Source organism: Chelonoidis abingdonii, chromosome 4, assembly GCF_003597395.2.
Source record: "Chelonoidis abingdonii isolate Lonesome George chromosome 4, CheloAbing_2.0, whole genome shotgun sequence".
In the NCBI taxonomy this organism is placed as follows: Eukaryota; Metazoa; Chordata; order Testudines; family Testudinidae; genus Chelonoidis; species Chelonoidis abingdonii.
The window spans coordinates 123,398-135,763 of NC_133772.1; the positions used below are offsets into that span (position 1 = coordinate 123,398).

General features: G+C 61.7%; 2 protein-coding genes across 3 annotated transcripts in view; both read right to left on the reverse strand.

The window, feature by feature from the left end:
* TUFM (Tu translation elongation factor, mitochondrial) overlaps window positions 1–113 on the reverse strand; it is a 20,049-nt gene extending 19,936 nt beyond the window's left edge. For both annotated transcript variants that reach the window (XM_075064723.1, XM_032776182.2), the window contains exon 1: window positions 42–113. In XM_075064723.1, the coding sequence (XP_074920824.1) occupies window positions 42–90 (49 nt within the window). In that variant the 5' untranslated portion in view covers window positions 91–113. The remainder of the gene's footprint in view (window positions 1–41) is intronic.
* A 2,059-nt stretch (window positions 114–2,172) lies between these two features.
* Window positions 2,173–11,467, reverse strand: RABEP2 (rabaptin, RAB GTPase binding effector protein 2). Its single transcript, XM_075064666.1, has 11 exons — window positions 11,281–11,467; window positions 10,740–11,000; window positions 9,760–9,908; window positions 7,979–8,098; window positions 7,441–7,815; window positions 5,006–5,219; window positions 4,828–4,839; window positions 4,684–4,739; window positions 4,340–4,438; window positions 3,010–3,126; window positions 2,173–2,875 (listed from the first exon to the last, which is right to left on the reverse strand). Exons 1-11 carry the CDS (start codon window positions 11,285–11,287, stop codon window positions 2,774–2,776), a joined length of 1,512 nt encoding a protein of 503 aa, XP_074920767.1. The 5' UTR covers window positions 11,288–11,467; the 3' UTR covers window positions 2,173–2,773.
* Window positions 11,468–12,366: the final 899 nt, after the last annotated feature.

Genomic DNA, 12,366 nt, shown 5'->3' on the forward strand with positions numbered 1-12,366 from the left:
CGGCCCCCCCGACTTCCCGTAACCTCCCCCAGATCACTGACCGAGAGCCCCGCTCCGTCCCCCGCGGATCAGCATCGCGTGCACCGCCATCTTTCAACCTTACCGGAAATGACACAGATGCGCCGGCCGCCGCAGCCAATGAATGAAGCGGGAAGTAGCCGCTTCCGCCAGCGAATCGCGAGCACAGCGGAAATGTGGCGCGGCCGCTCTAGCACCTCATAAGAACTCTATGGCGTTCCGGCAGCCGCTCTATCTACGACCAGCGAGAGATGCTATTGTACCGGAGGCGCCTCTCTAGCCCCCGGCTCAAGGAGACTCTATGGCGCTACTGGAGCCGCTCTATCCTTCGGCAGGGGTCACTCGGCACAGGAGCTGGGACTCTATGGCGCTCTGCCCACTGACGGTCTATGCCAGCTAGCCAGTTGGAGACTCTATGGTTGCGGGGCTGTGACCCCCAGCAGGGCTCGGGCAGAGCCGCTCTAGCTCCCCACGGGGAGACGTTTCCCCTCCTGACTCGATGGAAAGGGGGCAACTCTACCCCACCCCAGGTTAGACTCTATGGCCCTGGAGGACTGAGGGCTGCTCGGCTTGGGGATGGGGTCCCAGGTGCTGGGAGACCCTGGGCCTGAACCCACTCGCGTTTCCCTCTGCCCGGGGATGGGGGCGTCGCTCCCCTCGGCCCTGGACTGGCCCCAGGTCGCTCGGTGCCCAGCAGGGACCCAGGGCACCAGCACCTGTCGGGCTGACAACTCCTGCTAGCACAGGGAGAGGGACGGGCACCTGGTTACCCTGTTGTGATTCACTTTGACCCCCAGAAAAAGCAGCAAAGAGTCCAGATGTTTTGGAGCATGAGCTTTCGTGGGTGAATACATTGTGAATATTGCATCCCACGAAGTGGGTATTCACCCAGGAAAGCTCATGCTCCAAAACGTCTGTTAGTCTATAAGGTGCCACAGGACTCTCTGCTGCTTTTACAGATCCAGACTAACACAGCTATCCCTCTGATACTATTGTTGGTGTCACTAGGCATAAATCTAAGTAACTTGGGAAAATGGAAGACCACGAGTGTCGATAAAGCCCTCCTGCTCAGGCCTCAATGAACCATTGTTCCTCCATGTTTAACACTTTGTGTAACCTAGTGTAATCTAATGTGTTAATAGTTGTAAAATGTAATGTCAGCAGTTAGTTTTCTGATTGTAATAGCCACTGGAGCTAAATTGAAGCAAGTTTCAAGACCACTCTTAGATACAGCATAGATGTCTTTGCAGCAGAAAGGGGAGAGGGAAGGGGAAGACAAAAAGATTGAGTGAGAAAAGATACTGCAGCTGGATGGGAAAGGAAGGGGGAGTAAAAGTTCAGTTAGTCAGCAAGAAAAAGTTTTGTAGTAAACAACTGGGATATAAAAGGAAGAAACTGCTTGTTTTAGGTGTACAGGATTTGAGACTGCATTCTCCCGCACCTTGAGCTCAAATAAACTTGTGTTTTGCTTCTCCACCCCTGGTGTGTTTATTCGAGCTGAGCACACCGGGCCCCGAACCTCTGCTGCTCGCCTCTGGCACTTTGTGCTGGCAACACTATGACCCCCAGAGAGCTATATCTGTGTGTGTGTTTCACCCCAGAACTGGGGGCTGGTGTCACCTGATGCAGCCCCCGGCCAGGGGCAAGGCCACTACAACCAGCGAGATTGAGGCTGGGGCTGTTCCCGGCTTAGCTCCCCAGGCAGGGAGCTGGGATGCTCGCTCGTGGGGCAGGCTTGCTCAGACAGTAGGAACCAGACACAGCATGAAGCAGAGCAGCACTGTGCAAAGCTTCCCCTGCTCAGGGCATGACTGTGTATCTTAAAGCCCTGGCTGCAGGAGGATCTCAGCTCTCATTTAATACCCAGCATCTGGTTCCAGCTGAGGCAGCAGGGGAGAAAAGCTATGGCAGAGAAAAAGAACCAATGTCATTTTACAGGGTGGGACTCATGATTTTACAACAGGTTAGGCTGGCAAACGTGCGGGGGAGAGGGGGGCGTGGGGTTCCAGGCCTTACATCTTTACCTGCACTGCCTCTGTCAGTCTCCCACCATTGTCCCACTTAAGCCCCCTGTTCCCCAGGGCAGCTGACATGGAGAAAGCAGCAGCAGTTTAACGTTAAAGCAGACAGATGGATGCAGGTGGCTCAGATGAGTATGGTCACAAAATCACCTTTATTAACCCTGCCCCCTGTGGGCCCTCCACACAAAGGCAGGCTGGAGGAGTGTTAGTGTCAGGGGAGCCGGCGGGCCCTGCTTGGCCCAGCCCCTTCCCACCCATTGTGGGGGGAAGGAACCTGGGGAATGGAGGATGGACACCGAGTCGGAGCTGGCCTCCCCCAGTTCGAGTCCAAATCCCTCCTCAGTGTTAGTAACTGTCAGTAACAGGCTGTTTCTTGTGGTGGCAGCCAGAGCTGGGGCCATGCCATGACTCCTTCCCCCATAGGCCTCGCTCTTGTGTGTGTGTGGAGGGGTGGACAGCAGCTGCATCTTTGGTTAGTGTGCGTGGGGGGCACCATCCCCGAGCTGGGACGGGTGGGCAGAGAGGGGCTGGGACCTGTCTCCCCAGGCTGACGGCCCCAATCCCCCACAGGTGCCTGGAGGAGGGGGTTAGTAGAGGATAGCCACTCAGAGCCTGGCCAGTTCCAAGGCCCCCTGGTGGGGAGGGAAAGGGGTTGGAGTCTGTGCCCGCACAGGGGGAGGGTAGGCGGCATCCATGCCCCCCCTAGGGGGAGGGCCCCTTGCTGTCCCAGCCTCTCAGGGCTCCTTGAGCTCTGCTACATCCTTCAGCCGTGTCCCATCCACAATGCTGCGCACCTGCTCCAGCGAGGGGGCCTGGCGGATCCTCTCCAGCTGCACCTGAGGGACGAGAGGGGAGTGAGAGAGACACCTCCCGAGATCCTGGGCCACAGAGACACCCCTCTCCACCCTCCACAGGGCGCAGCTCCCCCATGACAGACGGCACCTGCTCAAAGACACCCCCCAGCCAGTACCTGCAGAGTCTGCGAGAGGCGGACAAAGTCTCTCTGCACCTGCTCACTGGTGTCCAGCTCCGCCTGCAACCGCTGCAGCTTCCCCCGCTGCTCGGACAGCGCTGCCTCCAGCCTGGCCTGGGGGAGAGACTGTCACAGCCCTGGGACCAGCCCCCTCCCCTGACTCCTCTGCACACATACCCCCTCCAGCCCAGCCTGGGGGAGTGTGTCACAGCCCTGGGACCAGCCCCCCCACATCTTCCCATTCCTCTGCAACTCTCCTCCCCCCATCCCAGCCTGGGAGAGAGACTGTCACAGCCCAGGGACCAGCCCCCTCCTCTGCACCCCCTCTCCCCACTTCTGTGCACCCCCCCCTCCAGCCCAGCCTGGGAGAGTGTGTCACAGCCCTGGGACCAGCCCCCCCACATCTTCCCATTCCTCTGCAACTCTCCTCCCCCCATCCCAGCCTGGGAGAGAGACTGTCACAGCCCAGGGACCAGCCCCCTCCTCTGCACCCCCTCTCCCCACTTCTGTGCACCCCCCCCTCCAGCCCAGCCTGGGAGAGTGTGTCACAGCCCTGGGACCAGCCCACCCCTCCCCCACTCCTCTGCACCTCCCTTCCCCCCATCCTGGCCTGGGGGAGAGACTGTCACAGCCCTGGGACCAGCCCCCGACTCCTCTGCACCCCCACTCCAGCCTAGCCTGGCAAAGAGAGACCATGAGAGCCCTGGGATAAGCCTCAGCTGCAGCCATGGTTGGGGTCCCTGCCTTACATGCCCCACTGGGGTGGGGTGGTTGCAGAGCACTCAGGGGAAGTGTAGGGTGGAAGGAGGAACGTGGGAAATATTGTAATACTTTTCTGAACCAGGGGTGGGGCTCAGTTTACACCCCCCCTTTGTCCTGAGGGCGGAAGGGTTCATCCCCCCAGGTGCATTGGTGGAGGGATTAAGGTGTAATTCGACTCCCCTTCAATCTCACACCAGCAGCCACCCAGCTGCAAGTGGGTCAGGGCAGTCACAGGCGGCTGACTGTGAAACAGGTGCCTGGAGCCCCCGGCCTGGGGGAGCGCTGCGGAGCGGGCGCTGGAAGGCAGGGCAGGGGCCATGTGCCCATCGAGAACTGAGCGGGAAGGTCCCAGGCTTGGCGGGAGCGGGAAAGGCGAGAGCCAGCCACTGGGGCTTTCAGCGGGCCAGCGCAGAGCCAGAGGCTAAGCTGGCTCTCAGGTGAGATGCCCAGACTGGCCTAACAGCCAGTGCCCTGAACCCCCGGAGATCCGTGCAGGGGCACCAAGGGCCCACCCCGGGGCGGGGGGTGGTGCTGTGCAGGGGAGGGGCTGGCTCAGCTCACTCACCTTCTCCTGTTCCCAGGCCTGGCCCTGCTGGTCGCGCTGAGTCAGGTCCCCATGGAGCCGCTGCACGTCCTGCTCCAGCCCCTGCGCCCGTTGCTCTGCCTTTGGGGGGGGGGAAGGGGAAACCAGTGTGACCCCACCGTCCCCTCTTCTCCCAGTGCTCTGCCTGGGCAGTGTGTGTGGAGGGGGCGGGGGGAATCACTGTCTCACCTCTCCCAAGGCATGTCCTGCCTGTGGGAAGAGTTCAGCATAGACCTCCCCACCAGATACATTCCCTGGGGGGCACAGAACATGCCCCTCCCCATTCCTGAGGACCCCACACACACACACAAAACCAGACCCCTCACCTGCCCCAGCTGCTGCTGTAGCCGCTCCATCTCCGACCGGACGCTGCACAGGGAGGCTGAGGAGAGAGACGGGGCAGGGGTTGAGTCGCCTTGAGGGGTGGGGGTGACAGACACACCCGCCTCCCTCCCCTAGTCCCCACTTACCCTCCATGAGCTCTGTGGGCAGGAGCGATGGAGCCGCAGCCGAGGGGGAGAGAGAGAACTGTTACAGCGAGGGGGGGGGGTGCTTTACTTGCCATGACACCCCCAGCCCAACCCACTTCCCCAGCCCCCCACCAGCCCCTTTCCCCTCCTCTCATAGTCCCCACGCCCCCAGTCTTACGGCTCTCCTCACGCTGGGCCCCCAGCTGGGCCTCCAGTACCCCCTGCAGCCGGGCCCGGGTGGCCTCCTCCTCATCCAGCCGCTCACGCAGTGTGACGATCTCAATGCGCAGCCGCTCGCTATGGTGCTCGCTGGCTCGGCGCATGGTCCTGGCCTCGTCCTGCAGCCGGCACACCAGGGCCTGCAGCTCCTGGGGGGCAATGGTGGGAGAGAGCTATACCCCAAAGCCAGGACCTGCTGCTGCTGGGGGCGATGGGGGAGACCCATACCCAGGGCCGGCGCTTCCCTTAGGCGACCCTAGGCGGTCGCCCAGGGCGCCAGGATTCAGGGGGCAGCATTTTGTCCACTTCCCACGGGGCGCATGGGAGCTTCGGGTTCCGCTCCCATCGCGCCGCTGAAGAAGGACCCTCAGCCGACGTGCGGCGGAAAACAGCTGCAGGCAATCGAGCAGCTCAATGATTGCTGCTGTCGCCTGCAGCATTTCGGCGGAGGGTCCTTCTTCAGGGGCGCAACGGGAGCGGAACCAGAAGCTAGCGTGCACCCTGTGGGGAGCCCACAAAATGCCACCCCCCAAATTCTGCCTAGGCCGCCAGAAACCCTGGCGCCGCTCCTGCCCATACCCCAGAACTCTCAACACCAGCACCTACAGCTTGGGGGGGCGGGGGGGGACAGTGACGAAGTGGGACTGTTCTTACTGTGGTCTGTGAATGCTGAGTGGGGGGTGTTGGCCTGGGAGGACAATCTGCACTGGGGGATGGGAAATTGGCTGGAGGGAAGATACCTGAGCATGTAATGTGAGAACCCAGGAAGGGGTTAGAGGCCAGGTGATATCTCTGCCAGGGAAGCTGAACAAAAGCTGAGTGAGAGGCTGGGGAGAGTTTTTCAGCTTGGGAGCTGGCTGGGAAATGGAGGGGAGTTCCAATGGGGCTTGGGCCTCCCAACAGGGCTTGTGGCCTCCCTGGGGCCCCCAGATGGACCTAACTAAAGGGGGTCCTGTTGTCTGTACCGGCAAGACCTGTTTTGGACTGTGTTCCTGTAGTCTGAATAAACCTCTGTGTTACTGGCTGGCTGAGAGTCACGTCTGACAGCAAAGTGGGGGTGCAGGACTCTGTGACAGAGGGTGAGACCCATACCTCAATATCCGCCCCCCCCCACATGTCACAGCTCCAGGGAGGGCGTGATGTAAACCTCACACCTGTCATCCCCACACCGCAGCATACTACAGTTCTCTTGAGGGAGGGGGGATCCCCACACCTCATTGTCGCCGCTGCCTACAGCGGGCGGGTGGCGGGGGAACCACACACTGACATCCCGACCGCCCCAGTCACAGCTCCCTGGGAGAGGGCAGAACTACCCCTGTATCATCCCCAGCTTGGGGGGAGTGTGACCCACACTCAATATTCCACCGCCCACCGTTGGGGCCTTTGCGAAGGGGGGTCTGGTAGGGGGAAACTGGAAGGTTTTTTTGGGAGTGGGTACAACGCCTTTGCCCACCCCCACACCTCCCAAGAGAATCAGAGAGAGGACCTAAGGCCCCCCACCCCTGCGTCTGGTCTAGCCCCTGCGGGTAATGCACAGAGCTCGTCAGTGGAGCTCCTCAAGCGGGGGTCAGGGGGCGGAGCCCCGCAGCCCCTCATTCTCCTCGCTCAATCCTGACAACTCGTAGCTCAGTCGCTTGTGAGATGATTGCAGTCGGCCTGGTGGAGCGGGGGGTGGGTGAGCAGAGGATTGGATACCTCCCACGCTCACCGATGTACCCCCACCATGGTCCCGCTCCCAGCACCCACCTCCATCCCACACCACCCTCACACTTGTCTCTCTCACCTGCCAGGCACCCCCCCTGCTCTCCCTGCTCACTAATTGCTCTGGGTTCGGACTGGTCGGGACACGGTTGCCTGCCAGGTTCTGCAGCACTGCTCCGACTTCTGGATCTGATCCAGCAGACCAATACCGAAGAGACTCAGCCATCAGCACGAGCACCCTGGCCCAAGGGAGAGGGCGCTGGCTAGCAGGCTGCAGGTTCGGGAGTGAGGGCACCAGTGGAGCTGGGGGTGGAGGGGCGGGCCCAGGCTGGGCTAGCAGGGGGCTTCAGGTGGAGAGTGAGGGCACTGGCTGAGTTGCGGGGCAGGGGGAGCTACCAGGGGGCTACAGGCACAGCAGAGCTTGAGAGGGGGGAGCGCCCATGGTACCTGGCTTGGCACATCTCACTGTCTCTCTCAGCGCCTCACTGCAAGTCCAGCTTCTCCTCGTTGCACTCCAGCTCTCTCACTCGCTGCTGCAGGGACTCCTGGTGTGCGCTGGCTGGGGGCCAAGGTCACAGGTCACCTGTCCGGCCACACCCCCACCCCAGCTCCAGCAACCTGCACAGCATCCTCTTCATGTCCAACCCCAGCTCCTGCCCCCCCCCAGCCCACTCCCCATCTTCCGGCCCCCACCCTGCCCGCAGCTCCCCCACTCCTTCTCACCTCCTGCTGCAGTTGCGCCCACTCCCCATCAGGCACCAGCCGGAAGCCGGGGGGCGGCAGGTAGATGCTCTCGGGCACAAGGGTGCCAGTGGACAGCAGGGAGGCTGTGTCCTCGTGCTCCGGGCTGGGGCGGCGGCAGAGCCGGGGGGAACCAGCGCTGGAGCTGGCGATGGAGATGATGGAGACGCTGTCGCAGCCGCGGGTGAAGGCCAGGCCCCCTCCCAGCTCCTCCTCGCCCTCTGGTCCAGAGCCTTCATCCCCCTCTCCCCCAGGGTGGGCAGGGGGAATCCGGCTGGGAGTCTCCCTGTCAGACAGCAGGGACTCCGATGAGACGCAGAGCGAGCCCTGGGGGAAGGAGTCACAGGGCAGAGTGAGCCCTCCCACACAGTCAGAACCGCCCCAGTCCATCCACATCGGGCATCCCTTCCCTCCCCCAAACACCCTCCTGCATAGCCCGGCTCTCCGCCACTCCACTCCCCGCACATGGTTCCCCACCTCCGGGTCTCACCTCAGGCCTCCGCAGCCCCTGGATCAGTCCCTCAGCCCGGGAGAGTTTGCTCTTGAGCTGGGCGATCTCCTCCTCCATGGGCAGCACGATGCTGCGCAGCCGCTCGGAGTCCTCCTGTGCCTGGGTGGGGATAGGCTGAGCCAGGGACTCCCAGTTCCCCCACCACAACCCGTGCCCCCGACCCATAGCACCCAACCACCCCACTCTGCATCCCCCAATGCCCAGCACCCGCCACCTTTCACCCAGAGGCACTTGGAGTCCTGAGGCATGAGAACATGGGAACTTCCACACTTGGTCAGACCAAAGGTCCATCTAGCCCAGTGTCCTGTCTGCTGACGGTGGCCACTGCCAGATGCCCCAGAGGGAGTGAACAGAACAGGGCAATTATGGAGGGTCCATCCCCTGTTGTTCAGTCCCAGCTCCTGGCAGTCAGAGGTTTAGGAACACCCAGAGCATGGGGTTGCATCCCTGCCCATCCTGGCTAATCGCCATCGATGGACCTACTTCCAGGAACTTGGTTACAGCAGAATGGCAGAGTTACGAACCCCAGAGTTACAAACTAACCACACCCCTCCTTTGGAACCGGAAGTACAGAGTCAGGCACAAGCAAATCCTGCACAATGCGGTGTTAAACATACACTGCTGAACATACAGGGGAAGTTTAAACCAAGGTCTGACCAGGTAAGGAAAATTCTGCGTTTGTTTCATTTAAATTAAGCTGCTTAAAGCAGCATTTTTCTTCTGCACAGTAAACACAGCTTTGCAGCTTAAGTCAAGGTTCACTTGTAAATTCTGAAAGAACCATAACATTTGGTTCAGAGTGATGACCAACCCCCCCCTCCCATAACTCGGAAGTTCTGCTATAATCCTTTTCTGAAGCCAGTTATATTTTTGACCTTCATGACATCCCCTGGCAATGAGTTCCACAGGCTGACTGCATTATATGAAGAAATACTTCCTATTGTTTGATGTGAATGTGCTGCTGGTTAATGTAATTAGGTGACCCCTGCTCCTTGTGTCACATGCCCCCTCAGTCGTCTCTTCCAAGCTGAACAGTACCTGTCTTTGGAATCTTGCCTCGGACAGAAGCTGTCCCGTCCCCGTCTCTGTCCTTTTTTCATTTTTAACAGCTCTGTTCTGAGATGGGGCGACCACATCTGCACGCAGGAGTCGAGATGTGGGCGTACCATGGATTTACAGAGAGGCGATGTGATATTACCTAACATTTCCTAATGATGCCCAACATTCTGTTTGCTTTTTTGACCCATGCACACTGAGTGGAAGTTTTCAGAGAACTATCCACAGTGATGCCATGACCCCGTTCCTGAGAGATAACAGCTAATTACCACTCACCTAAAAGATCTTGGGCAGAGATGACATGTGCCAGGGACCCCACAGACCTCCACCCACAGCCCCAACACCCTCAGCCTCCAGCCCCTACTCTGAACCCACAGGGCCCTCCACCTACCCCCTCTGCATGCCCAACCCCTGACCCTGCACCCACTCAGAGTCTTGCCTGGTCTGGGGAACAGGGCTGGCAAGAGCCAGGGACCCCACAGCCCCCCATATCTACCTTCTCCAGCCTCCCCGTGACCAGTGTCCCCCACCCTTCTCCCACAGCCAGAGTCCTCCTGAGCCAGGGACCCACCCACATCTCACCCCTTAGCACCCCCTCAGAGGTCTCCTGGGCCCGAGGATCAACCTGGGGTCCCCAGCACCCCTCAAGGGCTCCTCCCAGCCCCATACCCCATCCCCAGGGGCCCATCCTCCCCCTGCCTCACCTTCTCCATCTGCTGCTCCAGTGAGTCCAGGGGGTTTCCCTGCGTCTGCTGCTGCTGCAGGCGGCTCAGCTCCCGGCTCCCCCATGAGCCCCCACCGTGCTGCTCCTGCTGCAGGGCCTCCAGGCGCGCCTCATAGCTGCTGATGGTGTCTGGGGAAGCAGCAGAGGCCACCATGAAGGGGACGGGAGCATCGGGTCCCACGCAATAAACACCCTGGACCTCTGGGAGCAGAGGCCCATCCCCAGGCTGGGGCAGCACAGACACTCGCAGACAGGGGCATCTGGCTTCTCCGGACACTGGCAGCTCGCGTCCAGCTCATCTGGTATACATCCTCAGTGATGGGCACCGGGGAAGTGGGGCACACAGGGGGTGTAGGGTGGTGTCCTAGGATGTAAGGGGACTGTGTGGGGGGTCTGTATCGGTCTGGTGGCAGATGGGGGATGGAGGTTGAGGGATGGGCATGTGGGCAGACTAGGGATGGCGGTAGGAGTATGGAGGCCGTGTGGAATGGTGGTAGGCATAAAGGAGTGCAGATGGGACGGTGGCAGGTGTACGAGGGTGGTATGGGGCCATGGCGGGCATAGAAGGTGCGTATGGGGCGGTACCAGGTGGCTGGGGGTTGTGGTACAGGAACGGAGGCAGGTGGCCTGGGAAGACAACAGTAGGAGTACGGGAGTGTGTGAGGAGTGGCAGTAGGCATAGCGGGTGTATGTATGGGGGCAGTGGGGAAGCATGGGGGGCTGTGTGGGGAGTATGGGAGCTATGGGGAAGCACAGGGGGCTGTGTGGGGTGTCTGGGGGCGGTGGGTAAGCATAGAGGGGCTACGTGGGGTGTCTGGGGGCAGTGGGGAAGCACGGGGGGCTGCGTGGGGTGTCCGGGGGCAGTGGGGAAGCACGGGGGGGCCGCGTGGGGTGTCCGGGGGCAGTGGGGAAGCACAGGGGGCATCAGGGTAGCATGGGGGGGCTGCCGGGGGGTCTCACCTTTGAGGATGGCCTGCAACGAGGCCACCTCCTCCTGGCACTGACGCCGCACGGCGGCCACAGCCTCCTGCTTGGTGTCCTCGCTCACGGTGGCCACGGCTCGCAGCGTCTCTACCTCGGCCAGCGCGGCCGACAGCTCCTCCTGCAGCGCCTGGATCGTCCCCCCGGGGTCCTGCTGCTCTGCGCCCACCGCCTCCACCAACACGCCGGGCTCCTGGGGGGCTGTGGCCCCCCCACCCAGCCCCTCTGCCCCACATGGCTCTGGGGGCAGAGATGGGGGGTCACAGACCCAACCTGCCAGGCGTCACCCCCTCCCCCAGGACACCAGAGCCCCTCTCCCGGGGGTCACACCCCCTGTACCCTGTGCCCCTGCCCCCTTCCACCCTGTGCCCCTCCCCCGAGGGTCACACCCCCTGTACCTTGTGCATCTCCCCCCCCTCGCACCCTGTGCCACTGCCCCCGCCGCACCTTGTGCCCCTCCCCCAAGGGTCTCCCCCTCGCACCCTGTGCCCCTCCCCCAGGGGTCACTGCCCCCCCGCACCCTCCATCTTCCGCTCGCGGCTCCCCTGCGGCAGCCTCCGCACTTCCGCGTTCGGGTCCAGCTGGGGGCGGGGCCGGCCACCCGGGCGGTCCCGGAAAGAGCCGAGCGGATCCGGAGGGAGCCGAAAGCCCGAGCGGGGCCGAGGGGTCTCGGGAGGCAGCGGAGAGATCCGAAGGGGCGGGGCGGGGTCTGTGCGGGACCGCCTGCCCAAGCGTAGGAGGGCCTGGCAACCCCCCGCCCCCCGGCAACCAGCCCTGGCAACAGCCTCTCTCTGGCACAGACCCCCCAGCAACTGCATCCCCCTGGCAACCAGCCCTGGCAACCACCTCTCCCTGGCAACCCCCCCTCCCTTGGCAACCGGCCCTGGCAATGGCCTCTCCCTGGCAACCACCCCAGCAACCGCCTCTCTCTACCTATCACCCTGGCAACCACCTCTTCCTGGAAACCCCCAGCAACCGCATCCCCCCTGGGAACCCCCATGGCAACTGCCTCTCCCTGGCAACCCCCCCAGCAACCAGCCCTGGCAACAGCCTCTCCCTGGCAACCACCCCAGCAACCGCCTCTCCCTAGCTACCACCGCGGCAAATGCATCCCCCCAGCAACTAGCCCTGGCAACAGCCTCTCCCTGGCAACCCCCTGGCAACCACCTCTCCCTGGCAACCACCTCTCCCTCATAACCACCATTTGTCTCTGCAACCACACCAGTCAACTGCCTCTCCCTAGCTACCAACCCCAGCAACCACTTTGGGCAACTAAATCTCCCTGGTAACCAGCTCTGGAATCTGCCCTTGGCAACGGCATCCCCCTGGCAACTGAGTACAGAGTCACAGGACCAATGCTGTGGAACTGCTTCAAATGAAGCCAGTCAGGAGTCACTACAGTAAGAAGCCTACATGGCTTCAGTTCCCTGGGTCTGACCTCGGAGCATTCAGCATCCCCTTCCACACCATGCACTTCCCACAGCAAGTCCACCAAGGCAGGGCTCCTGGGGAAGCCAGAGAGCCCTGCACCCCAACTCTGCAGGCAGTCGGGACTCTCAGACAGCGTGTGACATGGACGGGTTATTAGTTGACAGGAACACAGCAT

What these genes read in the sequence shown, in the direction of transcription:
- RABEP2 (XM_075064666.1), bottom strand. An exon ending in TGGAGCAGCAGATGGAGAAG is followed by an intron (nt 8,099 to 9,759) that starts GTGAGGCAGGGG and finishes ATCCCCACCCAG; the next exon opens with GCACAGGAGGACTCCGAGCG. An exon ending in TACAGCAGCAGCTGGGGCAG is followed by an intron (nt 4,439 to 4,683) that starts GTGAGGGGTCTG and finishes CCCCCCCCAAAG; the next exon opens with GCAGAGCAACGGGCGCAGGG.